At 39.1% G+C, this 27753-nt stretch overlaps 1 protein-coding gene across 5 annotated transcripts in view; it reads right to left on the minus strand.

The window, feature by feature from the left end:
* RELCH (RAB11 binding and LisH domain, coiled-coil and HEAT repeat containing) overlaps positions 1 to 27753 on the minus strand; it is a 95357-nt gene that overhangs the window by 29394 nt on the left and 38210 nt on the right. For all 5 annotated transcript variants that reach the window (XR_010727459.1, XM_066246285.1, XM_066246283.1 and 2 more), the window contains 8 exons: positions 26773 to 26848; positions 25304 to 25399; positions 15069 to 15181; positions 10015 to 10105; positions 6973 to 7044; positions 3328 to 3468; positions 2747 to 2911; positions 1172 to 1319 (listed from right to left, as the gene is read on the minus strand). Coding sequence is in view for 4 of the 5 variants with exons in the window: in XM_066246285.1 (XP_066102382.1) it covers positions 1172 to 1319; positions 2747 to 2911; positions 3328 to 3468; positions 6973 to 7044; positions 10015 to 10105; positions 15069 to 15181; positions 25304 to 25399; positions 26773 to 26848 (902 nt within the window). In the remaining variant the exon portion in view is untranslated. The remainder of the gene's footprint in view (positions 1 to 1171; positions 1320 to 2746; positions 2912 to 3327; positions 3469 to 6972; positions 7045 to 10014; positions 10106 to 15068; positions 15182 to 25303; positions 25400 to 26772; positions 26849 to 27753) is intronic.

Genomic DNA, 27753 nt, shown 5'->3' on the forward strand with positions numbered 1-27753 from the left:
TTGGATGGTGAGGAATATTTGCACTTCATACTTCTATATCATGTCAAAGCGTATCTGATATAATTTCAATCTACTGGTTACAATCTGCTACACTATGATGGAATTGTTATTTCTTCAAATGGTGGTAAATTATTTAGAAATAACGGAATAGTTTGATATGTCAAGATTAACTGCAGGGAGTGTGAAGTCCAAAGGTTCAAACCTAGGTCCAAAGGAAGGAAACAATGTCAGAGAGAAGCAATTACTCGGATAATTCAGTTATGACAGAGAAGCAGCCAGAGCGGCTCAGGGCCTTCAGCACATTATTCCATACAACAGACTTCCTAAAAAAATGTGAGCACCTAACAGAAAACAAAATAACCACAATTATCCAGCAAAGTAATAGCTATTGTGACTCTAATGTATTCTCTGTCATGAGAATGTAAGCTTGATGTTACAATCTCTTTGCCTCCCAGAGGGGGGGGGGGGGGAGACAGGGACAACTGCACAAATCTGGAAAAGCTGCGAAGGGACCCCACACATAGGAACAGCTTGTCCATGACCATCCATCCAGGGGACAGATGCACCAGGATGACCAACGGCCACAGACCAATGGTCACTCACTGGTTAGGTGGCATTGAGATAAGGAAATACTAGCTTTTGCTATCAATTTTACTTATTTCCAAAAATAAGTCATATTTCTTCTTTGGAAAAAAGAAAATTCTGTCGCATACGCTTATATTCTTTTCAAGAACACAGTAACAAAAAGTAGTACATTTATCTCCCTCTAAATATGATGCAAAAGCCAGGGAAGAAAAAAAGATCAAAAGAAAATGGAAAGCTTCAGAAACTGGCACTAGTAAGTAATGAGTAGATGTTTTTATTGAGTCAGCTTTATTAATGAAAGAAAACACTTACTTCAGCCACTGAAAGAAAGGTTACAAAAAGACCACAGATTAAGAATGGAAAGAAAGTCTCAAACTGTAAAATACTGCCATGCAGTTTATCCATAAAGGAAGAAGCAACACATTTCACCTTGGGTCCACGGCCACAAAATTCCACACATACGTGTTATATGTGTTAGTAATGATGCTGCCAGATAGAGTGACTTTTAAAATTTTAGTCAAAAACAATTCTTCAGGAAGCTGAGCTGCTCGTCCTGGCCCTCCCTCCCAGGACGTCCGCCCAGTACCTTCTATCTGCGGCACGTCGCCGTGGAGCCGGGCTTGGCTGGAGAAAGGCGCGTTCTGCAGCACCAGCGCGAAGAGGGCGGGGACCAGGGACTGCAAGGCGGACAGGTGCACGTGCAGCTTGTGCTCGTCCAGCCCGTGCTCGCCCTCCTGAAACACAAGGGGCGAGGGCTTGTGTCAGTCTCCTGAGATGGTGTGTCTCGACGCTCTTCCCTCCTGCGGCAACCACATGGCAGGGCCTGTCTGCCGGCCTCTAGCCTTACACCTAACGGGATGCCTATGAGTCTCCATGTCTGAGTGTGCGCCAACGTGCGGGGGCTCTAACGTTCCGCGGAAGTGACAGGAAGTTTTACAGGGGCAACTCTGGGTGAACAGAATCATTTCCAATGGTATGGAACTTCTTTCAGTTTGGTTCTTTGAAGGGGGCCTTATAAATCAGGATAAAGAAATGAAAAGGAGCTCGCCAAGGGGCTGCTGTAAATGCTCAGTGGCCAACCTGGCAGCAGAGCTTGGCCCTTTCCCTCCCACTTCCTGTAGAGTTCTGGTGACAGCTGCATTTGACAGACAGCTGCATTTGACAGACAGCTGTATCTGACAGACAGCTGTATTTGACAGCACTGAAAGTACTTTAAAACAATTCAATGCACAGATAAAATATGGAAAAAATTTCAAACAAAAACAAAACAGAAAGGAAACAAAAAAGTATGGTGCACAGAAATCAAATGTTAAAATAAAAACATAATCATTAGAGATAAAAGCATTTACTGCTGTTGAAATCTACTTGAGATGCCCTTACTATATTAGAAAGTAGCTGCTGTCGGATACGAGTTATTTACTACCAACAACGAAACTGGTTTCCTCACGGAAGCAGCACTGTCTGTGATGCACACGGCAGGGAGGTTCAGTAGCAACGTGGCGCCAGCCGTGCTGGGAAATGGAGCGAGGAAAGCCAGGGATGGATAACTCTTGGTAGAAGGAATGTCAACATTAAAAAAAAGTATTTAAAAAGGAACATTCTACTCTAGTTGTCTATTTATAGTTTTGCTTCAATACTCCTTCAAATATTTCTAGTAAAAAGTTAAAAATTTTTTTTCAAATTAGAAAAATTTATTTAGAAAGTTAGAGGTAGTAGAAAAAATGAGCCACAGAAAAAACAGCTCAGGAAACCAGTTAGAGAGGGAAAAGAAAGGCCCTTGTAGCTTAGCAGAGAGAAGGACAAAGGCAACATGCCTGGGGGGGGGGGGACGACTGGGGGATGGGGGAGCAGGGAGGAGGACAGGAAAGGTGCAGGTGTCCTCCTGAGAGGGAGAGTGCTGACAAAAACAGCTAGCTCAGGTTTTAGTTTATATATGTCTACTTCTTACTCTGGACATTCAGACCACGCCCCTCTCCTGGGGCATCAGCCAAGCAGGACGTGCTCAGACCTCCTGGCTCCAGCCCAGAAGAACCCTGATCTGGTCGCTTATCAGGATGTGCAGCTAAGGGGTGCTTCCTGCCTGTTCCTCAGTGTCCTGTGCTGATGCCTAGAACACACCTTTCGGACTCCTATTCCCTGCATAAGCAGGGGAAGCATTTACCCTGAGAAGCTTCTCGATCTTGCTCAGCAACGTAGGGATGAGGTGGGACTGCAAGTTTCCAAGCTCTGTTGTCCAGGCGGCGTAGGCTGGTAAAAACACCTGGTGTGTTGCGTTAACCACTCTTTCTGAGGGGTCGCCCAAGGCTGACAGCAACAATTCAAAACCCTGCCAAAACACCAATAAAAAAGAAAAAAAGAAAAAATGTAGATTTTTAATAAACTTTTAAAAAGTCCATGAAAAGTAATCAATATACATAACAGTACATTTAGAAAACATTTTAAGAAAGGCCATCCCTAAGCCCACAAAGAACAGGTCAGGTATGAACCGATGATGAGACAGAAAGGTGGCCAGCAGGCGTGCTTGTCGCCAGCTTCCAGCTACAGAACCATGGCAGATGCTGGAGGTGAATCATCGCGTCCTGTCCCCTGAATTGCACAATTGAAACCAGGCAGCCAACTGCGACTGGGTCAAGTCGACACAACTGCGACCCCTACTACCGATTACAGGGTACCTGCACCAGGTTTGGAAGACCAGCTGGAATTTTACAAGGAAAGAAATGGGGTTCATTCTGAAAAACGCACCTGTTGGTACTTGTCTGGATCATCAATGTATCCCATAATGATGCCCAGGCTTTTGATCACAGCTTCTCTTACCAAATCTGCCTTATCCTCCATTAACATCTGTTGTAACATTGAAAGAACCAAGGAGCTACGGATTTCTTTCTGAAAATACGTAAGAACAGGTTTTTGCTATTTATTGACATCAGCAGGAGAAAAACAGAAAATATGGCAGATATACACGTACTCAAAACGTAGATTCTACATACATTCACACTTTCCTATGTTTTTGCATCAGGTCTTCATTTTCAGAGACATAGAACATCACGAGGACAGCTCAACTTGACTCTCCTCCACCCTCTCCCACTTCCACCCTCCCTCTCTACAGGTAGTAACATCTACCCGGCACTAACTCAGTATTAATCATCTCCCAGCATGCTTCACATCTTCACTAAACATGTGTAAACCCTTACAGTGCACAGTAGCAGGCGCTTCTGGAAAACCCCGAGCCAACACTCTGCTATAAACGGACAATGACTCTGCCATCACTACCTGTTCAACTGAGGGAAAAGTGCCGAGAGTGAACCCAACAGGCAGGATTACAGAAATCACTCTGGCAACCAGGACATTCGCTTGGGGCAGGAATGTAGAAACATTATAAAATCCTAGTGTGTTCTTATTTTTTGAAAAACTGAGAAAAAAAAATTAAAACACAATGGTAAAATATGAGAGTCAACTTAAAAAGTACTTTAAGAAGAATTGCATTGTTATTTTCAGATGCTACTATTTACTATAATGTCAACTTCTGCGGTGTCTAAATTTCACACAATTTTTTTCAATTAAAGAATGTTCCTAGTTTAGCCTGGTTAATAGCTGAGTTTTGAATGAAGAGTTATCATTATACAAAGTTCTGCCCCTCCCTTTGCTGCTTTGTACCATTATTGTAACTTGATTAATTTAGAACAATTCTGTAAACCTACACTTGTTTAGGTCTTTTTTTTTTTACATATAATGGTTAGAAAAAAATAAAAATAGAAGATGTGACCATTTTCATAAATTTACAATTTACAGTGTGACTTCCTATACAGAGCAAGGTCTGACATTTTTAAATTTTTTATTTTATTTATTCATTTTAGAGAGGTGAGAGAGAGGGAGAGAGAGAGACAGAGAGAGAGAGGAGAGAGAGGAGAGAGAGAAGGAGGGGAGGAGCTGGAAGCATCAACTCCCATATGTGCCTTGACCAGGCAAGCCCAGGGTTTCGAACCGGCGACCTCAGCATTTCCAGGTCGACGCTTTATCCACTGCACCACCACAGGTCAGGCCTAAGTCTGACATTTTTAAATGATCTAGTTTTTGTTTTGACTTTTTAGAAACAAAAAATATATGTAATTTTAGCAAGGTCAGCGAATATACCTTCAGGTACAGCCTTGTTGATTTATCCTTTAGGCTAAAAACTGCTCCACCCCAAATACCTTAAAGTATCGTAACTTTGAGAGTGAGAGTGAGAGAGAGAGAGAGAGAGGGAGAGATTTGTTGCTCTACTTGTTTATGCATTCACTGGTTGATTCTTGTATGTGCCTTCAACAGAGATCAAACCTGCAACCTTGGCATGCCAGGACGATGCTCTAACCAACTGAGCTACCAGACAGGGCTTAACTTTAAGATTACTTTAAATATTAGTTTAACTATTGGTTTAATGAAAATAACTTCATAAAACAAAAAACTAGCAAGAAGGATGGTGTTGTTTTACATTTTTTTTTAAAATTTTATTTATTGACTTTAGAGAGAGGAAAGAGGAAGAGGGGAGGAGCAGGAAGCATCAACTCATAGTAGTTGCTTTTCATATGTGCCTTAATCTGGCAAGCCCAGGATTGTGAACTAGTGACCTCAGCATTCCAGGTCGACGTTTTATCCACTGTGCCACTACAGGTCAGGCGTTTTACATTTTCTTGAAAAATCTCTTTAATGTCTTTAAAATACGTAGATTTTCTTATCTGCTCTGCCTTTAATTACTGTGATATGTTGTTTTGGTTGAAGTATTTTTAAACAATATGGCCTCACACAGATACATAACTGAAAAAGGAAAGAGTATTACAATAGCTTTTCCTGATAAAAATGGACATGTTGAGTGATTCTATACTCAAAATGGCAAGTGGTAGTTTCAATGTGGAATCTGAAACCATGATGTAGGTCACTGCTAATAAGTTTTATAAACTCTGATACATTAAATTTCATCGGTCTACTTTTTTTTTTTTGTATTTTTCTGAAGTGAGGAGAAGCAGAGAGACAGACTCCCACATGTGCCCGACTGGGACCCACCAGGCATGCCCACCAGGGGGCGATGCTCTGCCCATCCAGGGCATTGCTCCGTTGAGACCAGCCATTCTAGTGCCTGAGGCAGAGGTCACAGAGCCGTCCTCAGCACCCGGGCCAACTTTGCTCCAATGGAGCCCCGGCTGCGGGAGGGGAAGAGAGAGATAGAGAGGAAGGAGAGGGGGAGGGTGGAGAAGCAGATGGGTGCTCTTCCTGTGTGCCCTGGCTGGCAATCGATCCCGGGACTTCCACACACCAGGTTGACGCTCTACCACTGAGCCAACCAGCCAAGGCCCGTTGGTCTGTCTTGAACTCTGCCTTTATCTTTTTACCCACACATGAGTATTATGCTGGTCATCTGAGAAAGCATGAACCCGTTATACAGATGCTCTTCAAGGCTGACACCTCTGAAATTACATTTGTTAGCATCACTACTGTCAAGCTCACAGTGGCAGATACTAGCTTTCCAAAATTCTTGTTCTCACTTAAAAAGTTCCAATTTTATCACAGGCAATAAATGCTGTCTGTTTGTTTTCCTGGAAGTGACAGACTCACTTAACTCATATTCATGGAAATGTTTGCCAAATCCCAAAGTATGAGTCACCACCGTCATGCCTGTCAATCAGTGCTCTGTCAATAAGACCAGCATCCCATGGGAAAGAGCTGCTCGTTCAGCTCACAGCTTAGACTGCTCGGGACACTTTTCATGAAAACAGACACTGAGCTCCTGTCTGCAGCATCAAGTCTTATATCAGTACTTCACATTTTATCACAAAGAATATTAAAAACATGACACACAAAAGTAAGATTTGGTAGAATTAATAATTTAACCGATTCATCCCAGTTATTTTTCGGAGACACGGGCTTTTCCTGCGAGTGCAAGGCCGCGAGGACGCCCGCATTCTGTGCACCTGGGCGCCACAACCGATCGGTGCTGATGCCCGGGCGTCAGCTGCCATTACAGTGTCTGCACTGACAGGGCAAAGGTCAACATGGAGACACAGACACAGCATGCTTTCACATTACTATAAAAGTAATTTTCACTTGATGGAGCTCTTTGAAAGAATGTCAAGGGACCGACTCTTCAGGGTCCTCAGACCACACTCTGAGAACTGCTGATACAACTGAATATATTTACACTCTTGCAAAATAAATGGTGAGTATACCTCACAGTATGCAAGTTTGCAAGGCCATCATCTTCTATCAATGTGACCCTTTCTTTTCTACTCATCTTTTTCTGCTATTAGGACAGCATGCCCTGGGAGAATTTGGATTAAAATGTGTAAGACACTTGAAAAACGGTTTCTCTATTATTAAAAAGGAAAAAAGTCTCTAAGAAAAAGTGACAGTTCTTACAGGAAGGTAGGGCGCCAAGGCTCCGCAGGACTCCGCCACAAGCAGTCGTCTCTCGGGGTATTTGTGATTAATCTAGAGTAAAAAGTATATCAAACATAAGCAACGCACTCTCCCTCTAACAGAGCACCCTTTTCCACCACAAATCCTGTTAACGGCTACAGAAGGCTTCTTCCTTCCCCACTGCTGGGAGTCCCGGGACACCTGGAGCAGGACTAAGGGGTCAGGGAAAGCCTACACTGAGACCACAGGAGTCATCTGTCAAAGAAAGAATGATTGAGCCAAGTTGGAAACCTGGTAAGGTGTCACTGTGCGCTGGCCCAAGACTAGGCTTTCCTGAGGATGTTGGGGACCACTTTCTCCTTCCCTAAAAACATTAGTATATTTCTATATTTGGAAAACACAGCTTCTGAAAATGACAGCTATGGTTTATAATATGCGACAGGAATAACTCACGAGTCCTTTTTTTACCTAACTGAGAAGGCAGTTAATTAACGACTTAACCAGAGCCCTTGACGAGTGATGGGATTTTGTTCTGAGCAGGCAGACCTCAAGCTGTTTGTCTGCAGGTGCATGATGAAGGGGCTCCGCCACTGTGGTGGCTACACTGCACCGTAACAAATACCAGCGACGAAAACTGACACATACAGGCGTTTGTTCCCATGTCTTCTTCACAGAATGTAAGTTTTCCTTTGACTGGGAAAAAAGTATATCTGTTCTCAAGTTCCTACACAGAAGGTGATACAATTCATTAATGTATTGGATGCCTAAAATTAAGAAATTATATAGCACTCTATGGGCAAAAAACTGGAGGTAGGCAGAGAGAAAGATCCCCGACATTCAAGTTTACTCAGGTTACAGAGGAGGTGGCGCACAGACGTTTATGACTGACACCTTTGAATTAAATTCAGAAATAGTAACCTCAGTGTAGAATGATTTGCATGTCAAAGTATGCTCTACGTAAATTTTCATTGTGTTTTTCTTTAGCTTAGTGAGTCTCAAAATTATATGTGCATACAAAAGTCAAATGTACTTGTATATATTAGCAACAAACAAAATTAAATTTTAAAAATTTTATTTATACTCATGTCGAAAAGAAAATGCTTAGGAATAAGTTAAACAAAAAAGTACATATATTCTGAAAACTATAAAACATTATTGAAAGAAATTTAAAAAGACCTAAGTAAGTGGAAGAACATCCTAAGCTCGTGGACTAGAAGACTTACAATTGTTAGGATGGCCACACTCTCTACAGTGATCTACAGATATAACGCAACCCTTATGAGCATCCCACCTGGATCCGTGCAGAAAGTGGCAGGTCGATCCTAAAATTCATACGAAAATTCAAGGGACCCAGAAGAGGCAAAGCAATCCTGAACGATGAAAAGCAAGTGTGAGAGGTCGGGGTTTCTGTCTGGGGTGATAAAGTTGTTCTGAGATTGACTGCGGTGAGGGCTGGTGACTCTGAGAATACACCAACACCCACTGCACTGTGTACTTCCAACGGGTGAACATATGGGATATGAACTGTTCCTCAACAAAGCTTAAAAAGAGAGAATGGAAAAATACTATAAAAAATTAACTGTATTTATGAATAATTGTACAGAATTGTATGTGTTGTTTTCAGGTTAATTTGACTTTTAGTGATTAAAGTTTCACCCTAAATTAGTATATACCAGGGGTCTCAAACTCAACTCAGCATGGGGGCCACAGAGCAAGATCACAGCTGTTCGGCAGGCCGCACTAGGTCTACAAAAGGCAACTGTTACGCAACACTTTTCTCACTGCAGTTGAAAACAAAAAAAAATCAGTACAACAAGCACAATCGTACATGCAGTTTACTCAGTGTCACAAAACGACCAGAAACTGTAGTTCGCATCACAACTGCTGTTAACTAAGCTAATATCTAGCTAGGATGCTAGAGAAATGAAAAATACAAGTAGGCCCCTAGGCTTACTTAATTTTATCCAAAATATTTTGAACTTCGTGGATTAGTCTGCGGGCCGCACAAAATTGTTCGGCGGGCCGCGTTTGAGACCCCTGGTATATACCATAATCTATAAGTGACACAAAAAAGTCAAATAATTATGACTATATGTACCATTCACTTTACATACTGAATCCAGGTATGGCTCCATTGGATTTTAAAGAAAAACTGTACTCAAAGAAATCAGAACAGAATTCTGAAAGACCATACACTTTATTGATATTCCAGAGACCAACATCTTTTTACGAATATTTATATGTACTATAAATAAGGCCATAAAATTTACCTTCATATGTAAAAAAATCCATTTTTTAAGATGGAAAAATAAGCTGCTTAATGACCTAAACATCAGGTGTAGAAAGTCAAGATTCTGAGTTCCACTGAGAACCGGAATATTAACTCAGTAAAACTAAAAGTATTGTTCATAAATAGGGAGTTGAATTATAAACACAAAAACCTCCTCCATCAAAGGTTTACACTTTATAGCCTCTCTGTGCTTTAATATACAGATATATACTATACCCAGAAGACATTATTCCCATTCCCTACCTACACACACACACACACACACACCCTTCCTGCTCTCCCAGCTCATCAGCACAGGCCCGTCTCAGGGCGTCTGTACCTGCAGTATCTCACTTCATCCAGACCTGTGCCTCCACCACGTGCGCAGTCCCCTCTCTGAAACAGCATCCCCTTCCCTCCCTGACCCTTTCCTGCTTTATAGCTTTATAGCTTGTAACATTACAAAATGTCGTCTCGTCGCTTTGTTAACTCTTATCTCCCCACTAGGATGTTGGTTTTATTCCCTGCTGTATCCCTAGTGACTGACTACCACAGTGCCCGGTGCTGGAACTAGTGTTTTCTAAGTATTCGACGGAGAATGAATAACCAGAGCATCCCAGAGCATTCTTAAGCACTAGTAAATAACAGTGACGGGCTACACAAGCAGGGGCATAATGCGCATCCCTCATGTTTCCTAATGGCATTTAAGAAGATAGGAACAGTTATGATAAACTAGAAGACAACAGCTAGAGGAAAAACCCAAAGGCATTTACCTGTTCCCAACACTGTGGTAAAAGTTCAGCTTCTACACGCGTTGGTCCAACATGACGTGCAAATGCCACACAACCCGTCAGTATCATTTGCCTGAAAATAAAAACAAGTGAATCAAGACTTGTATTTGGTTTGGAAAGTAGAACTAGTGGTTAAAAAGAGTTAGCTCTGTAGTTCACGTGAAGTACAGTATTTTTGTAAAATCAAAACAGACATTTCCAACAATAGACTAGACTCCAAGAGAGGGCGTTCCTTAAGCCGAGTCCCCAGAAGCAGCACGGCACCTGTGAGATATGTTGTGATGCGCTCTCTGCTGGCGGGGAGCTGAGAGTCAAGCCTCCTGAATGAACCTCCCACACGGGTGCTGCGAGAGTTCATGTCTAGTGCTTCAGCTGCCACTGAAACTATCCATTATCCCCCAGTATGTCTAGAATTTAAACCTATGGTGTCATATTAGTAAAATGGTATTTCTTAAATCAGAACTTTTGGCATTGCACCCAAGATAACTGGTAGGTAGCTCTCATGGCTCCCAAAGATGTCCATCTCCCAACATCCATGTCCTTGTGTGACACCATCTCCTTGCGTATAGACTGCATCTAAGGATTTGCTTTTAATGGACAGAACAATGCCAAAGTGATGGACACCACTTCAGAGATTAGGTTACAGAAGTCTGTGGTGTCCACCCTGTGGGCCTCCCCCCACTGCCTTCTTAGCGGGCATGCCTGATGAAGCACGCCACAGCTGGAGGCCTGTATGGCATGACTGAAGGCCGCCTCTGACCAAGAGCCCGTGAGGACCCAAGGCCCTTGGGCCACAGGGCCCAGAACTCTGAATCCTGCCAATGACCAGGCACGGGGCGAGCTTAGGAGCAGATCCTTTCTCAGCTGAGACTCGAGATGACTGTAGCTCCAGCCAGCACATTGACTACAGCTTCGTAATAGACCTTGAAGCAGAGGACCCACATTAAGTAACCCTCACAAGTTATATTATAAAACTAAGTTTATTTTATTTTATTTGTATTTTTCTGAAGTGAGAAGCGGGGAGGCAGAGAGAGAGACCCCTGCATGCACTCGACTGGGATCCACCCGGCAAGCCCACCAGGGGGTGATGCTCTGCCCATCTGGGGCATTGCTCCGTTGCAACCAGAGACATTCTAGCGCCTGAGGCAGAGGCCATGGAGCTGTCCTCAGCGCCCTGGCCAACTTTGCTCCAATGAAGCCTTGGCTGCAGGAGGGTGAGAAAGAGAGAGAGAGAGACAGAGAGAGACAGAGAGAGAGAGGAAGGAGAGGGGGTGGGGTGGAGAAGCAGATGGGCGCTTCTCCTGTGTCCTGGCTGGGAATCAAACCCAGGGCTTCCACACGCCAGGCTGACACTCTACCACTGAACCAATTGGTCAGGGCCAAAAATAACTTTATTTTATACCACTTTCTTTTGGGGTAATTTTTTTTTAACAGCAATATCTATCTATCTATCTATCTATCTATCTATCTATCTATCTATCTATCACAACTTCACTTGAATTGATAGACTTGTAACTTAAAAAGAGTATAAAATTTTAAATACAATTTTTGTCCTCAGAATGAAGTTCCATTTAAAATAACTTTAGGCCCTGGCTGGTTGGCTCAGCGGTAGAGCGTCGGCCTAGCGTGCGGAGGACCCGGGTTCGATTCCCGGCCAGGGCACATAGGAGAAGCGCCCATTTGCTTCTCCACCCCTCCGCCGCGCTTTCCTCTCTGTCTCTCTCTTCCCCTCCCGCAGCCAAGGCTCCATTGGAGCAAGGATGGCCCGGGCGCTGGGCATGGCTCTGTGGCCTCTGCCTCAGGCGCTAGAGTGGCTTTGGTCGCAATATGGCGACGCCCAGGATGGGCAGAGCATGGCCCCCTGGTGGGCAGAGCGTTTCCCCTGGTGGGCGTGCCGGGTGGATCCCGGTCGGGCGCATGCGGGAGTCTGTCTGACTATCTCTCCCTGTTTCCAGCTTCAGAAAAATGAAAAAAAAAAAAAAAAAAAAAAAATAACTTTAAATGAAGAATTGTGAACTTGTTCACTTTTGATTGCTAAGCCTTCAAAACAAAACCTGGTGGAAATAAAGGATATGTTCAATAAATGCCTAAAGTATCCAACCTCGAGGAAAACAAAAATAGAATGTTTCATTCATATTAACTATACAATCAGCACATTAAGCCCAAGCACTGCTCCCTGCTATTTCTCAAAATATGTCAATTTAACTCAAACTGCAGAATGACTTTAAATTTCTCTTCCATAGCCAAACCAGCTCTTCCTCTCAGGTGAGGGCAATGCGGACAGAGGCCACCTGGACGAGAACAGAGCACTGTAGGGCCGATGTGTCTTCAGTGCACACCGCAGCTCCTTCTCCCTTACTGTAGCCTGGTGACAGTCGGACTCCTTCTATAGGGTATCACTGTCTTCTGTGCCTAGTTCTCACTTCTCTTGTGCTTTTCGTTTCCGTCCACTTTAGGAGGGCAAATAAAGTGAGAGAAAGGAAAGTGGGGAAATAAATCCCCAAGCTTTACACACAGTGCCTCAGCTTCCTGCCCCCAGGGAGAATTTCCTGACCCCCATCACTGCTTCTCCCTACTAGTGTCTGAAAATAATGAGGAGGCATACATGCACAAACACAGGTTCCATAAATGTTTGATGATTACAATAAACAAACCTGGGTGAAACTTAAGCATTTCAAACACTTGTAAGAACTACACACTGTACAAGACCCTCATGAGAAACGAGTCACCATAGCTACACTGGAGATGTACAAACTTGCTGAAGTTATGTAAGGCCTCCCAAAACAAACTGCTTAGTCAGAACAGTGAAAAGTCACAATTCCAACACTGATGACTACTTTGAAATACGCCTGAAAGTGGACAAGGGCAGGTGGCCGGCAGGTTACCCGCAGCAGAAACAGGCTCCTGCGGCGGCCAAAATGAATGGTGTTCCTGCTTGTGGAAAACACAGGAAGGAGACTTTGTCTGGTTTCGACAAAGCTAAAAATGTGGTGTCAATTATGGTTGTTAGCAAAGAGCTGGCCCAAAGCACCATTATTAAGTTTTTCTTTGGATCCGATGAAAGAAGCCTGAAGTTCATCAAGGAAACGTGACAACTGATTATATGTCAAAGATATGATAACTTAAAAATTTTGATTTTTAAATTTCTTATTCCCATTATATATAGTTAATCAATTAATTATACTATTCTAATAAATAATTATGTTTCTGTAAAACGGAAGATTTAGTGTGGACACAGGGGCTTAATTTCTGACATAGCTCAACCATGGTCCTTTTGGCCACCAGGTGGCAGCTGTGAGTTTTACAAGGTGAGGATGAAAATGGGCTCTAGATCAAGAGGTTTTGCTCCTGCAAATCTAAAAATGACAATGTAATAAATGGTATTTAATTGTTAAGTTACCAAGATAGAAAATAATATTTTTCAAGGAGAAACTATATTAACTTCATGTACAGCATCAACAGTCCTTGAAAAATTTCAGTTTGCAATGCATGATACTAATCCAGCAAATTAATTTCCCTCATTTCTTTCTATTTGACTAGCACGTGTGCAATGCTGGTACAGATAAACCCTGACTGGATCCTGCAAGGAGATGTGTTTCTCTACTTGCTCAGATACACTGTGGAAGGAGCAGGAAAGAGAGAGATACTTCTAGTTATGATTTTCCAACATTCTCAGAGGAGGTAAAAACAAGTATTGAAATTACACAAACTTATTTAATCATAAATTCTACTGTTTTGCAAAAGTATAAGAAAAAACTCTTTTTAAATTAAGATTAAAAATTACAACAGAAAAACACTCAACTGCCCAATTTTATCCACCTGGTGCCTAGTCCACCTACCCACCCAGATGTTTTGTCCATGTTCACACTTATGCAGCTTCCCTTAGTATTTCTTTAAACATTTTTTATTTATCTGAGAGAGTGAGAGATGTCAATTTTTGTGGTTCCAGTTATTTATGCAATCATTAGTTGATTCTTGTATGTGCCCTGACCGGGGTTTTGAACCTGTGGCCTTGGTAGAGCAGGACAATGCTCTAACCCACTGCGCTACCTGGCCAGGACAGCTTCACGTATTATTTAAAGGTGCTACTATCTGAGGTCGACATCTATCATTGTTACTTGATCAGATTCCATTCCCCTCTGGAAAGTCACCTTGACGTGTGCGTCTTCCCCTCATCACACTCTGATAGCTCATGTCTCCACTCAGGCATCCCTGGTGTGGGCATCGGACACACGACTAAGCAAAACAAAACAATCACTTTAGCCACACAGTGACTGGTTTACAGAGAGCCCAGTGATGCAGAAACATGTAGTAAATATTGTATTTCGTGTAAAGCATAACTATTAAGAAGTGTGATATTTAGGCCTTTTTAGAGGTCTAATTATCACAAATTTGAAAAATAAAGGCAAAGAAACATTTGAATTAGAAGTTAAAAGCCTGATCAGGCGGTAGCACAGTGGATAGAGCGTTGGCCTGGGACACAGAAGACCCAGGTTTGAAACCCTGAGGTCGCAGGTTTGAGTCCAAGGTCGCTGGCTTGAGTGTGGAATCAGACATGATCCCACGGTACCCAGCTTGAGCGCAAAGGTCACTGGCTGGAAACCCAAGATCGCTGGCTTGAGTCATTGGCTCGGTTGAAGCCCATTACCCCCAGCCCAATCAAGGCACATATGAGAAAGCAATCAATGAACAAATAAGGGATCACAACAAAGAATTGAGGCTTCTCATCTCTCTCCCTTCCTGTCTGTCTGTCTGTCCCAATCTATCCCTCTTTGTCTCTCTTGCTTAAAAAAAAAAAAGTCCAAAGGTAACTGACATAAAAGTGTACAAATTCATGAGTAATTGGAGTAACAAGAGTGAAAACTGTAGAGCTTTGTGAATAGGCAGTGTTTCTTCTGTTTATTAAAGCAGTTATTAGAAAGAAGGCATTCAGACCAAAAAAAAAAAAAAAAAAAAAAAAAAAGGCTAATTTTGATGCCAAATTAGTAAAATTAATAGGTCAGCATTTTATTTCCCAAAGAAGCAGTCCTACCCACCTTTGCTCGTCATCAGGCCTCTTGATCAAGTTGAAAAGAATGTGGAGAAGCTGGTCTCTCTCCTTGGGCTCAGGGTGCAGGCAGGCTGTGCACAGTATGAGGGGGATCAACTCCTACAGAGACAGCAAGGCGGGAAGCGTCAGGGTAAAAAGGAAGTGCGCAGCAGCCTTCCTGCTCCCCAGAGCTCCTAAATGGACACTTCAGTGAAATCAACCTCAATACACAGGGCAATTTTAGTCTTGTAAGGTTTTATTATTCAGTAGAAAACAAAACATTTATATGTTGGCTGTGCAGAGGGTGCAAATCACAATGTAATCAAGTTTAAGATTCAACTAACTTTGATTGCTTATCTAGTACACTTTCCAAGAGTCTACTACTTTCTACATTAGCTAACACTCCGTCTAACTACAATTTGGTAAAGTAATTTTAAATTAAAGTGTGCCTGACCTGTGTATGGTGGGGCAGTGGATGGAGTGCCGCCCTAGAATGCTGAGGTCTCCAGTTCAAAGCCCTGGACTTGCCTGATCAAGGCACATATGAGTAGCAACTACTATGAGATGATGTTTCCGCCTCCTTTCCCCCCCCCCTTTTGTTTCTAAAATCAACAAAAATCTTTAAAAAAAATTTGAAAAGCCCTGTTCAGTTGGCTCCACGGCAGAGCGTCGGCCCAGTGTGTGGAAGTCCCAGGTTCAATTCCCGGTCATGGCACACAAGAGAAGCAAACATTTGCTTCTCCACAGCCTCCTTCTCTCTCTCTTTCTCTCTCTCTCCCCCACTCCCACACCCATGGTTTGAATAGTCTAAGCAAGTTGGCCGCAGGCACTGAGGATGGCTTCATGGCCTCACCTCAGGTACTGAAATAGCTCAGTTGCTAAACAATGGAGTAGTGGCCCCAAATGGGCAGAGCTTCACCTGTAGGGGGCGTGCCGGGTAGATCCTGGTCAGCGTGTATGTGGGAGTCTGTCTCTCTGCCTCCTTGCCTCTCACTTAATTAAAAAAAAAAATTGAAAGTGTTTTTTAAAAAACTTGCAAGCATTAACTATATTCTAAAACTTTTAAAGACAACTCTTCCCACTTCCTAAATATAATATAATCTGTCTTTATTAAGATTACATGTAAGAAATAATTCTGTATCCTTGGCACCTAACTGGTGACTAATTAAAAAAATAAAGGCCATTTCCATAGCTGTTAATGTTTTATGTTGAAATTGAAAAATTTAAACAATATTTTGTTTGTGGCACGTTCAACATGCAGAGGTAAATTCAGTATTTTGTAGGAAAGTATACTTAAAATTTCTCTCTTCCAAAGAAATATCTGAAAATTAAAGTTGTTTCATTCATTTATTTATTCACACCTTCTATTTGTACTACCCTTGAAATAATGAATTCTGTAAGTACGCATCTGCTGTGTATTCACAATTATGGATCGTGAATTCTATCTTGTTCAAGCATCTGAAGTAATACATTCACATCAGAATTTATTAAGTCCATATTTTCCATTTTCAAACTATTCATAAATTTATAAAGTTGAATCAATATTCTCCCTTTGGTATCATTGCTCCAGTTAAAGAAGTGTAGTGTTTTCAAAACTTAATAATTTTTAATAAAAGAGTTAAAAAGTGGTGGCTGAATTTCCTTCAGAAGACAAAGTGATAGTGGTTGTAAAAATATCTTTGAATGATTAAATATAAAAGAAATGTATTGAGAATAATCCAGCAATGTTAGAGATTACATCTAAAGCTTAAGAATTTTTCATGTGAAAAAATCCTTAAGCATATTCAATTTAGTATTGCATGTTAATAATAGCCATAGTAAAAATTAAAAAAACTGGCTTTGGTATTCCCCCGACCCCAATATAAAAAGTTACTGTGTCCATTATTTAAAAGCAACAGGAATCTCAAATACTTTAGAGCAGTGGTAGTCAACCTGGTCCCTACCGCCCACTACTGGGCGTTCCAGCTTTCATGGTGGGCAGTAGCGGAGCAACCAAAGTAGAAATAAAAAGATAGATTTAACTATAGTAAGTCATTTTATAAAGATTTATTCTGCCAAACTTAGCGAAAATCTGACATAAAGTACTTGGTAAGTAATTATTATTATATGCTTTAACTTGCTGTAACTCTGTAACTTTATAAATTTTATAAAGTTACTTTCCTACTTTATAAATCACCACTACTGTGGAACCAGTGGATGGTTAGAAAATTGTACTACTAACAGAGATACAAAAGTGAGCAGCAGGTATAAAAAGGTTGACTACCCCTGCTTTAGAACATGCTGTAGCACTTGACAGTACTCAATAAAGGCTGAGTGAAAAATAAAGTTAATTTCCTACTGATCATTAGAGAGGAAATCAGTGAAGTAATTACATTGTAGGAGATATTTCAATACTTCATTTCCATGTTGAAAAAGATAAACTTAAGGCTTTTAAAATTCATTCATCTAAAAGGCTTAGTAATTTGCACTTTACCTAAGTAAATGACTTTTGGTTTAACTATTTTGATTTTTGCAATTTTAATTACAAAACTAGTTCTCTTGACTCTCTCACCCCTTACAATTTAGATTACCCGTGGAATTTTGTACAGAATTAAATAGGAAAGGCTTTCCGGATTTTAATTCTCTTTTCCATTTCACAAGTAAAACAAAATTACTTTTGATGATAATTAATCATTTTAGAGATAGTAAATGTCATGAGATTTGATTTTATAAACACTTTTACTCAACTTTCTCAGTCCTGTAAAGATTAGTGTGCATTCAGATTACAAAAACATTGGGAAAAAAGTACCTTCAAGGGTCTAAAACAATGTGATTACAAGTTAAGGAGGCAGAAAAAGTAGGAAATGAGATGGAGTAAATTTTAACAGTTAAACAAGCAAGGAAATGTTGCTGAGATAATGGCTCCAAGATCAGAAAGGAATGTAAAACCAAAGGAAACATTACATTTAGCTCAGATACCAAAGGGAAATGTTTTGAGTATTTCAAGTCAAGAGGCAAAATTCTCCAGTTCTGGCAAGGTAACACATTAATCCAATAAATTATGGTTCACTGCTTACCCTCCCTGTTCCACTAAAATTATTTCGTGTAACTCAAACTTTGGTTCAAAATTTTAGATAGTTGTTATTTTAAATGTTTTCATCTAGTTTTTTTGCCTAGGAATTAAGCAATAATGAGTTATAATTTAAAATCAAGTATGACATTCTTTTTTTTTTTTTTAATTTATTCATTTTAGAGAGGAGAGAGAGGGAGAGAGAGAGACAGAGAGGGCGGGGGAGGAGCTGGAAGCATCAACTCCCATATGTGCCTTGACCAGGTAAGCCCAGGGTTTCGAACCGGCGACCTCAGCATTTCCAGGTTGACGTTTTATCCACTGCACCACCACAGGTCAGGCAAGTATGACATTCTTTGATTTAGATTTTCAGTTGAAACTTGTCAGGATATTGATGGTAACATGTAAAGAAAAAATGAACACTGGAAAGATTCACATAAGGAAGAAACAAGATTACTCACCTCTGGAAAAGTGCTAAACTTCAAGGGTGCTAAAATATCTATTCTCAGAATTATTAATATCTATAGTTGCTGGGGCTTGACCTTTAGGAGGCTTAACTGAAATACTTAGAAGATTTTAAAGCTGATACTGCTAAAAGCATGTGATTTACACACACACACACATTTCACAACAGGTAAGAATAGAGACCAAGTTTTTCGACTTTATAACTATCTGGGGCCATTATTATCATAAGTTAAAAAATTTACCACGGGGCAAATAGGACTGACAAGGTAAAAGAGCAAAGTCTGGATTCCCAGAAGATGGGCAGGTCTTTGGAGGGACGGTACTATTAAAACTTTCAGAGAATTGGTTCTCTCCTTTGCCCTTTCCTTTTTTTTACAGCTTTATAAGATATAATATATAAAATTCACACTTTCAGTATACTTTCAGTAATTTTTAGTAATTCAGAGTTGTGCAAACATCACTAATCTAACTGTGAAACACTTTCAGCATTCCAAAAAGAAAGCTTGGGCACAGTCACCATTTCCTCTGGCCCCACCCCCAGTGGAGCCCCCCCCCCCCCTTACTTTTCCAACTTAGCTAGCTGATGGCATACATTTCCTCGGCTTAAAATAAAAATAAAAGTTAAATTTAGATGTATCATTATAAAAATACTTTTAGAAGTAATCTTTTCTGAAATCTTTCTTTTAAATGATAGAATTTCCCCTTCAAATGCATGTAGAGATTTTAAAAAAATCAATGTATTTGGCCTATTTACTCTATACATATATCAAATGACAAATGTATTTATTCTGTAATTTGGTTTGAAAGATTCAAGATCCTCGACCACCCCAAGAAAGCGAACTACTATATAAGCCACATAAAAAAAATTAGTTCATCATATTATTTTTTTTCTTCCAAAATGAATAGGCAAGGAAGTCTTTTTAAATATAAGTTGGTAATAAGTGATTATAATTACTTCAAAGAACATAAAAAAAATAGTTTTGACTTTTTATCATCTCTAAAATTAGTATCTTAGTTTGGGAAGCATGTCATAATTTATCTGAAGTTCTTTGTCTTTCTTAAAGGAACATTAATTGATCATCAATAGACATCTTAGACTTGAAATATAGTATGCTGAATTTAGAAAATGTTATAATTGTGACCTGAAGGTTGAGTGAGGTTGTTAGTTTTATTTTAAAAGACTCAAACCGATAACACTAATATCTATATTCACTGTACCTTTCACTTTTATAAAAAAATAGAAAACTTAATTTATTAGACAGGTCTAATTAACCTTATGTCATTCCCTTTAAAACACTGGGTCACAAAATCAGTTGAATGGGTCAAGAAAAGCATTTTTTTATTGTTTATTTAGGTATAGTCTTTATTGTTTTAAAATATTTATAAAATTTTTGACTCTACCCTTTAATGTTTATTTATAATTAGTAAAAACAACATTTGATTTGTAAAACATTTATATTAATTATATATGTAATTACATGCTAGCACACAATGTAAAATGTCTTTCCTAAAGAGAGGATACATGATCAATAAAGTTTGAAAAACACTAATTTAAAAGACTAGCTGTTAGGCAGTCTTAAGAATGAAAAAGTTCTTTATATATTGATATAGAAAGAAACAAAAAGATAATATTACATAGAAAAATGCAAAGTGGAGAATAGTGCACACAGTATGGTATTACATATGGTAAAGTCATAAGAAAAGATCATATATTTGAGTTTGTTTATATATGCATAAAGTATCTCTGAAAATACAGTTCTACTATAATAGTTGAAGACATCAATATCCAGGTTCAATGACAGATAGAACATCTAGACAGAATATCAGTCAGAAAATACTGAACAACATAAAACGACTAGAACTAATAGACACACACACATATATATACACAGAAGAGTCTACCTAACAACAGCAGAATATACATTCTTCTGAAGTGCACATGAAACATTCAAGGATAGACTATGTTAAGCTACAGACAATTCCCATAAATTATAAAAAGACTGAAATCACACAAAGTATCTTCTTTAACCACAATGAAATTAAATATTAATAACACAAGGAAAACTTAAAAATTCACAAGTATGCAGATATTAAACAACACACTCTTTAATAATCAATGGGTCACAAAGAAGAAATCAGTAAGGAAACCAGAAAATATTTTAAGACAAATGAAAAGAAAACCACAACATACCAAAACTTATGAGATGCAGCAAAAGTAGCACTCAGAGGCAAATTTATAGCTATAAATGCATATATTAAAAAGAACTGAGATCCCAACTCAGTAACCTTGCTTTTTAACTTAAGAAACTAGATAAAAAGCAAAATAATGCAATGTCAGCAGAGAGAAGGATATAAAATATAAAAATTAGAGCAAAGGTAAGTGAAAAGCAATAGAGAAAATCAATAAAATCAAAAGTTCTTTGAAAAGATCAACAAAATTAAAAAAAAACTTTAGCTAGACTAATAATAAAGAGAAAAGATGCAAAAAACTACAATCAGAAATGGAGGAGACATTAGTATAAATCTTATAAAAATTAAAAGGATTATAAGTGAATACCACAAATAATAGCTCACCAATAAACAGATAATCAAGATAAAATGAACTAATTCTTTCAACAGACCTGTAACAAGCAATGAGACTGTATTATTAATAAAAAGCTTCTCAACAAAGAAAAGTTCCAGGATCAGATGACTTCACTAGTGAATTCTAAAACACATTAAAAGAAGAAGTACTAGTCCTACTCAAATACTTCCAAAAAAAAATTGAAGAGGAATGAACAATCCCAAACACAATCTATGAGGCCAGCATTAGCCTGTTATCAAAACCAGACAAAGACAGCATAACAAAAGAAAGCTATAGCTGATATCCTTTATAAGTTTAAACCCTAAGATGCACAATAAAATACTGCCAAATCCAATTACACATCTAAAGGATTATACACTGTGACCAAGTGGGATTTATCCCATGAATGCAAGGGTGGTTCAACATATCAAAACCAATCAATTTATTATACTACACATCAATAAGAAAAGAATATCTCAACCAATGCAGAAAAAACATTTCACAAAATTCAACACTCTATCATGACAAAAAACACTCAGTAAACTAGGGGAGAAAAAACCAAAAGCTTCCTTAATATGATAAAGGGCATTTAAGAAAAACCCACAACCAGCACCATACCTGATGGAAAGACTTAAACCTTTCCCCTTAAGATCAGGAACAGGACAAGGACATCTGCTTTCTTAAAACATTGCTATTCAATACTGAACTGGAAGTGCTGTCCACACCACATAAGCATGATAAAGAAAGAGAAGCATTCCGAATTGGAAAAGAAGAGGCCAAACTATCCTTATTTACAGATAACCTGATTCTCTATATAGAAAATCTCATAGAATTCACAAAAAACCTACTAGAGTTAATAAGCAAAATCAAAGTTGCAAGGCACAAGATCAATACACAATTATCAATTTTGTTTCTATATACCAGCAATGAGAACCCTGAAAAGGAAATTAAGGAAACAATTTCATTTATAATAGCATCCAAAATAATAAAATACATAGAAATAAATTTAAACAAGAAAAGTGAAAAATGTGTGCACTGAAAGCTATAAACATTGCCAAAAGAAATTAAAGATATTCATAAGTGAAAAAAATCCCATGTTCACTTAATGTTGTTAGAAAGGCAATACTCCCCAGAGTGATCTACAGACTTAGTACAATCTGTATCAAAACTCCAATGACCTTTAATGCAGAAAGGAAAGGTGAGCATCAAATTCATGTGGAACTGCAAAGGCCCTGAATAGCTCAACAATATTGAAAAAGAAGACAAAGTTAGAGGATTCATACTTCCCAATTTCAAAACTTACCACAAAGCTATAATAAACAAAAGTAAAGGACAGACATACAGATAAACACCAAGACCGATGGAAAAGAACTCTGATAGTCAGAAACAAATGCAAACATTGGTACAGCCAACTGATTTTTAACATAGGAGCCACGACCACTTCAACAAATGGTGTTGGGACAGCTGGACAAGCGGATGAAAGAAGAAAGCTGGACCTGTGCCTAACTGCTTATACGAAAAATAACCAAAATTGATCAATGACCCACATTTGAGATCTAAAGCTGTAAAACTATTAGAAGAAAACATAAAATTAGGTAAGTATCCTGACCTCAGATTTGTCAATTTTTAGATTTGACATCAAAGACACAAGCAACAAAAAGTATGAAAAAACAACCTACAAGATGGTAGGAAATATTTGCAAATCATTTATGTGGTATGGGTTCAATTTCCAGAATTGTAAGAATTCTTACAACTCAAAATAAAGACAATCCAATTTAAAAAATGGGCAAAGGACTGATAAAAATAAACTAGAAGCTAATAAAATTTATTGTCTGTGGAACGATATCTCAAGGACAGAAGAATAGAGTTTTTCTTGTGTATCATTTTATGTTTAAAAAAATGCTAAACCATGTGAACATATTACATAATCAAAACTTAAAACCTGCCTGACCTGTGGTGGCGCAGTGGATAAAGCGTCGACCTGGAAATGCTGAGGTCGCCGGTTCGAAACCCTGGGCTTGCCTGGTCAAGGCACATATGGGAGTTGATGCTTCCAGCTCCTTCCCCCCCTTCTCTCTCTCTCTCTCTCTCCTCTCTCTCTCCTCTCTCTCTCTCTCTCTCTCTCTCTCTCTCTCTCTCTCCCTCCCTCCCTCCCCTCTCTAAAAATGAATAAAAACAAAAACTTAAAACCCTGTTTCCAATGCTTTACTTATTTTATTAGCTAGGATATTATTCTGACCAATCAGTTTACTGAAGGACTTTTTAATTGTATTTCCATACCAATAAAAAGACTTATACTGATAAGAGAATATATAAAACTTGAGGAATTAAAAAAAAATCAAAATATGAACCCTTCACTCACAAGACCTTTTAAAAAATATAGATTTAAAAATCCAGGGTAAAATATTAAATAAAAGTAACTAAATATCAAAGGATCAAGTGAAATAAAAGTTTGGTCCTTTTATGCCCTGGCATAGGGTTTCAAAGCAAACCAAAGTTATAGTTCATTATTTACCAATTTAATTTCAAGGGAATACAACTTTGGTATACTATAAATGATAAATTTTCTGATAAAAGAGAATAGGGTACAACTAATACAATAAATAAAAGATAAATGATCAATTCTTCATGAAATTATATCATTTTTAAACATAAAAAAATTAAAATCAGCCAGAAGAGTAACTACAAATAAAATACTTGTATACATGAATGTATGTGTACATATGTTTTTATATATATTTATATATAATGTATCTGATTGTTGATGATGCAAGTTTATAAATACTTCGTGCAGTACAATCAGGTTTTAGTGAAGGTTTTAAAGATAAAAAATGGAAAAATGAAAATAAAGAAGCTTATACTGCATCTCATAACAACTAGGTTTCTGTGATAGTTTAAAGATTGTGTTAAGGACACACAGGGAAAGGGATGCAAACATTAATGCACTGCATGGATTACGTTACAAGCTGAAGGAGGAAGAGCAGCTCAAACACCATTCTGCCAGGCAGAACTGCAGAACAATCTGAAATTGGACACTGATCCTTCAAGACATAGAAAATGTTCCACACTTATTAAAATCTCATGACTATATTTGAATAAAATAGGTAAAATAAAACCACTAGTAAGAAAAGTCACTTTTATTATTTTTTAATTAAAAATGCCTATTGGAATAAAACTTTTAAAAGCTCTACATATCTTTTCTTGAGGATCAGTACAAATTTCTTGTGCTAAACAGATAAGGATAAGCTTTATATGGGTTTGCCAATGCATTGTGTACCTATCATACTGTAGGTCCTAAAACTTATGACTGAAATCAATGGCAAATATTGAGATAACAGAAGAAACTTATATGGTACATTTAAAAATATTCCTAACCCATTTTTTATAAAAAATTATGTGAACTAGAAGTTGATTTTATAAACTAAATAATTCAAAAAAACAAATTTATCTATTGTCATTTAAATGAAGTTAAATAACTTTTCATTAATCTTTTATTGGCTAAATATAATTGTAAAAAGAACTTTCTACAATACTTATGGCTCATAACAAAAGCTATGTGTACTACATATATTTGCTACTATATTTTGGATATTTAAATCATCTGTCAGTAATAGGTTCACTATAAGAAAAACAAAACAGCTACTTTCAAATGTTATTGTAGTCAATATTATAACTATTCTATCATCATATGACAAGTATGGTTATTTCCAAACAAATATAATAAAACTAACATTTATAACAGGTAACTATAAGTACATTTAAGAAAAGTTACATTTTTAGTCCCTGTTAATTTTCAGTACAGAGTGTCTATTTCTATAGACATATCAAGCATATCATAACAAGAGCAGACATAAATTAGTAACTCATAGTGTAAAAAACGAAGGGTGTTCATGGCACAGAGATGGACCTACAGTCATAGTTAGTGTTGCAGAAGCTCGTGATGCTTAAGCAAACTTGAAACAACATGAACACCATGCAGTCGTACTGAACTCACCTGACAGAGGTGCAAAACCATTCTCTAGGAGCAGAGATGCATGCATAAAAGTAAGAATATGATTGCAAGTAATAGACTTTAACAAAATAAAAACATAACACTAAACTTCAAAATGACAAGAATGGAGAACATGATGAGATTACTGGGATGAAATGCTCTTACATGTCTTACCTCTCGCTTTGCTAATAGCACATTAGGAACAATGTGTGGCAGGCAGCGTCCCAGCATCAACATGACACTTTTCTCACTGTCTGCAATCCGAGACACCTAGGAAACCAAAGAATTAATAAATGATGCCAGAGCGAACTTCGGTACATGATGGTTCAGGCTTTAAACCCTGCCGCCTCTGCTCCAAACACACATCTGAAATCACAGCTTAGGGTGACCACGATGGTAACAACAGCAGCATTGACAGCTGTGTTCCCAAACAAGAGAAACATTTCTGTAGGCCAGAAATGGATTAGAACCGAGTAAGAAGGAAGGATGAAGACAGAGAGGCCCACCACGCTTCAGTTCCGAGAACAGGGAGGGTAAGACCGGACTGGGGCAGCTTCACTAGTTCTTTTCTTTTTTTTTTTTTACAGAGACAGAGAGAGAGTCAGAGAGAGGGATAGACAGGGACAGACAGACAGGAACGGAGAGATGAGAAGCATCAATCATTACTTTTTCGTTGCGTGTTGCGACACCTTAGTTGTTCATTGATTGCTTTCTCACATGTGCCTTGACCGTGGGCCTTCAGCAGACCAAGTAACCCCTTGCTTGAGCCAGCGACCTTCGGTCCAAGCTGGTGAGCTCTGCTCAAACCAGATGAACCCATGCTCAAGCTGGTGACCTCGGGGTCTCGAACCTGGGTCCTCGGCACCCTAGTCCGACGCTCTATCCATTGCGCCACCGCCTGGTCAGGCTCACTAGTTTGTTCTTGAAAAGATGCCACAAAGCTACAATCTCACGTGAGGAGACAGTCTGTATAAGAAAGCTGCACGCACGAGGGCGATGGAGGCTCCCCCAGCTTCACAGTGGCGACTGCCAGAACCGCACCCAAACCACCCTGCGGGGCTTTCCCACCCTCAGGGGCACGGTGGGACAGAGTCCAGGGAGAGTAAGTGGAATCAACCATGAACAGCTAGAAAGGGATGTGTAAGTATTAAGAGGTGAAAAAAACTAAAAAATAAAAATACCCTCTCAAGATGACTCTGCAACAATTACAAAGCACTTGAGGAAAACAAATCTGAGAACAAACTCAGAAAAGACAACCATTCCGAATGAAATAAAAATAATGGAGAAGTCTAAACATAACAGAAATATAAACAATATGTACAGAAATATAAACAATATGTACAGTTACACTGGTTTTCTGAATTATACCTGAGAGAGGCATAGAACCATGTTAGTAGACATTACAAATGGACTGCAAAAGGTCACTTTAATACTAAACAAAGCTTTAATCTGAAGAATAGGAAAAATCAACTACCTTCTTTAAAAGTTAAATATTTTAGAAACTATGTCTTAGAGCATCATTTTAGATAACATTTAGATAACATTTGCATCTCAAATAGTCTTATCACAGCTGTTTTTTGAATGGGACATTAAGAAAAACCGATTATTTTAAGAAAGTTGCAAGAATATCTGGTATAATTTACCTCTGATCCTAAACGACTATCTGCAGACATCCGACAAAAAGAGAGCAGCGCTTGGTGGAAAGCAGGGGACAGTTTCCTGGAAGAAAACATGGGGTGAAAAGGGGACAATGCCAGGCAATGAGCACAGTGCTGAAGGAGGAAGCACGTCACGTGCCATCACCCCCACTCCTGCATCGATCCCGCCCCAGTGCTAACTGGATTTCTCAGCCACACTGAGGACCCGAAGGACCTCTCTCCAGAATTATCCTGGGAAAAATCAGCAGGAACGGCTGATCTGACAACAGCCCGAGGGTAAGTGAGTTACCAGTCTATAAACAACAGTGGATCAAACCTGACTTTAGAAAGTATCTGAAAAATCTGAAATGAGAACGTTTTTCTCCCCAGTTCTCCACGATCCCAGAATGGTAAACAGTGGAGACAAAGTGGTATGAGGCTGATAGGAATTCAAGTTTTGCAGATCTCTATGACAATAACGGTAATTTATCCTTCATGTTAGAGACTCATATAAAGGAAGAAAAATTCAAGGTAAGTGAAGGAGATGCTCATTCAACATTCCTGGTGTAATTTAAAGTAGTTTTCATAAATGAAATTATTAGCCTATCTATATTTCTAAAACAACACTCATCTCTCCATGTAGTAGTATTTGTAAACTGTGACTATGACTTGTACTTGACGTGCTCAGTCTACACAGAGGAGAGCTAAGACCTGAGTCCCATAGGCGAGGTTCCTGAGCGCACAGCACGGCGGCACTCGGGAGCCTTATGGTTAGAGTCAGAGCACAGCGCTGAAGCCCGGGCCTGCTCACTCACGGATGTCTCCTCCCATATTCTTTTTTTGGGGGGGCGCGCCCTCAGAGTCCACCCAACTGCCCAAGCCAGAAATCTCAGATCAGCCTTTACCTCCCTTTCTTTTAACCCTAAATCAAACCAATCTCTACCTTCTCACTATTTGAAAATCTATCCACTTCTTTCCAATACAGAA

This window comes from Saccopteryx bilineata, chromosome 11 (assembly GCF_036850765.1).
Source record: "Saccopteryx bilineata isolate mSacBil1 chromosome 11, mSacBil1_pri_phased_curated, whole genome shotgun sequence".
NCBI lineage: Eukaryota > Metazoa > Chordata > Mammalia > Chiroptera > Emballonuridae > Saccopteryx > Saccopteryx bilineata.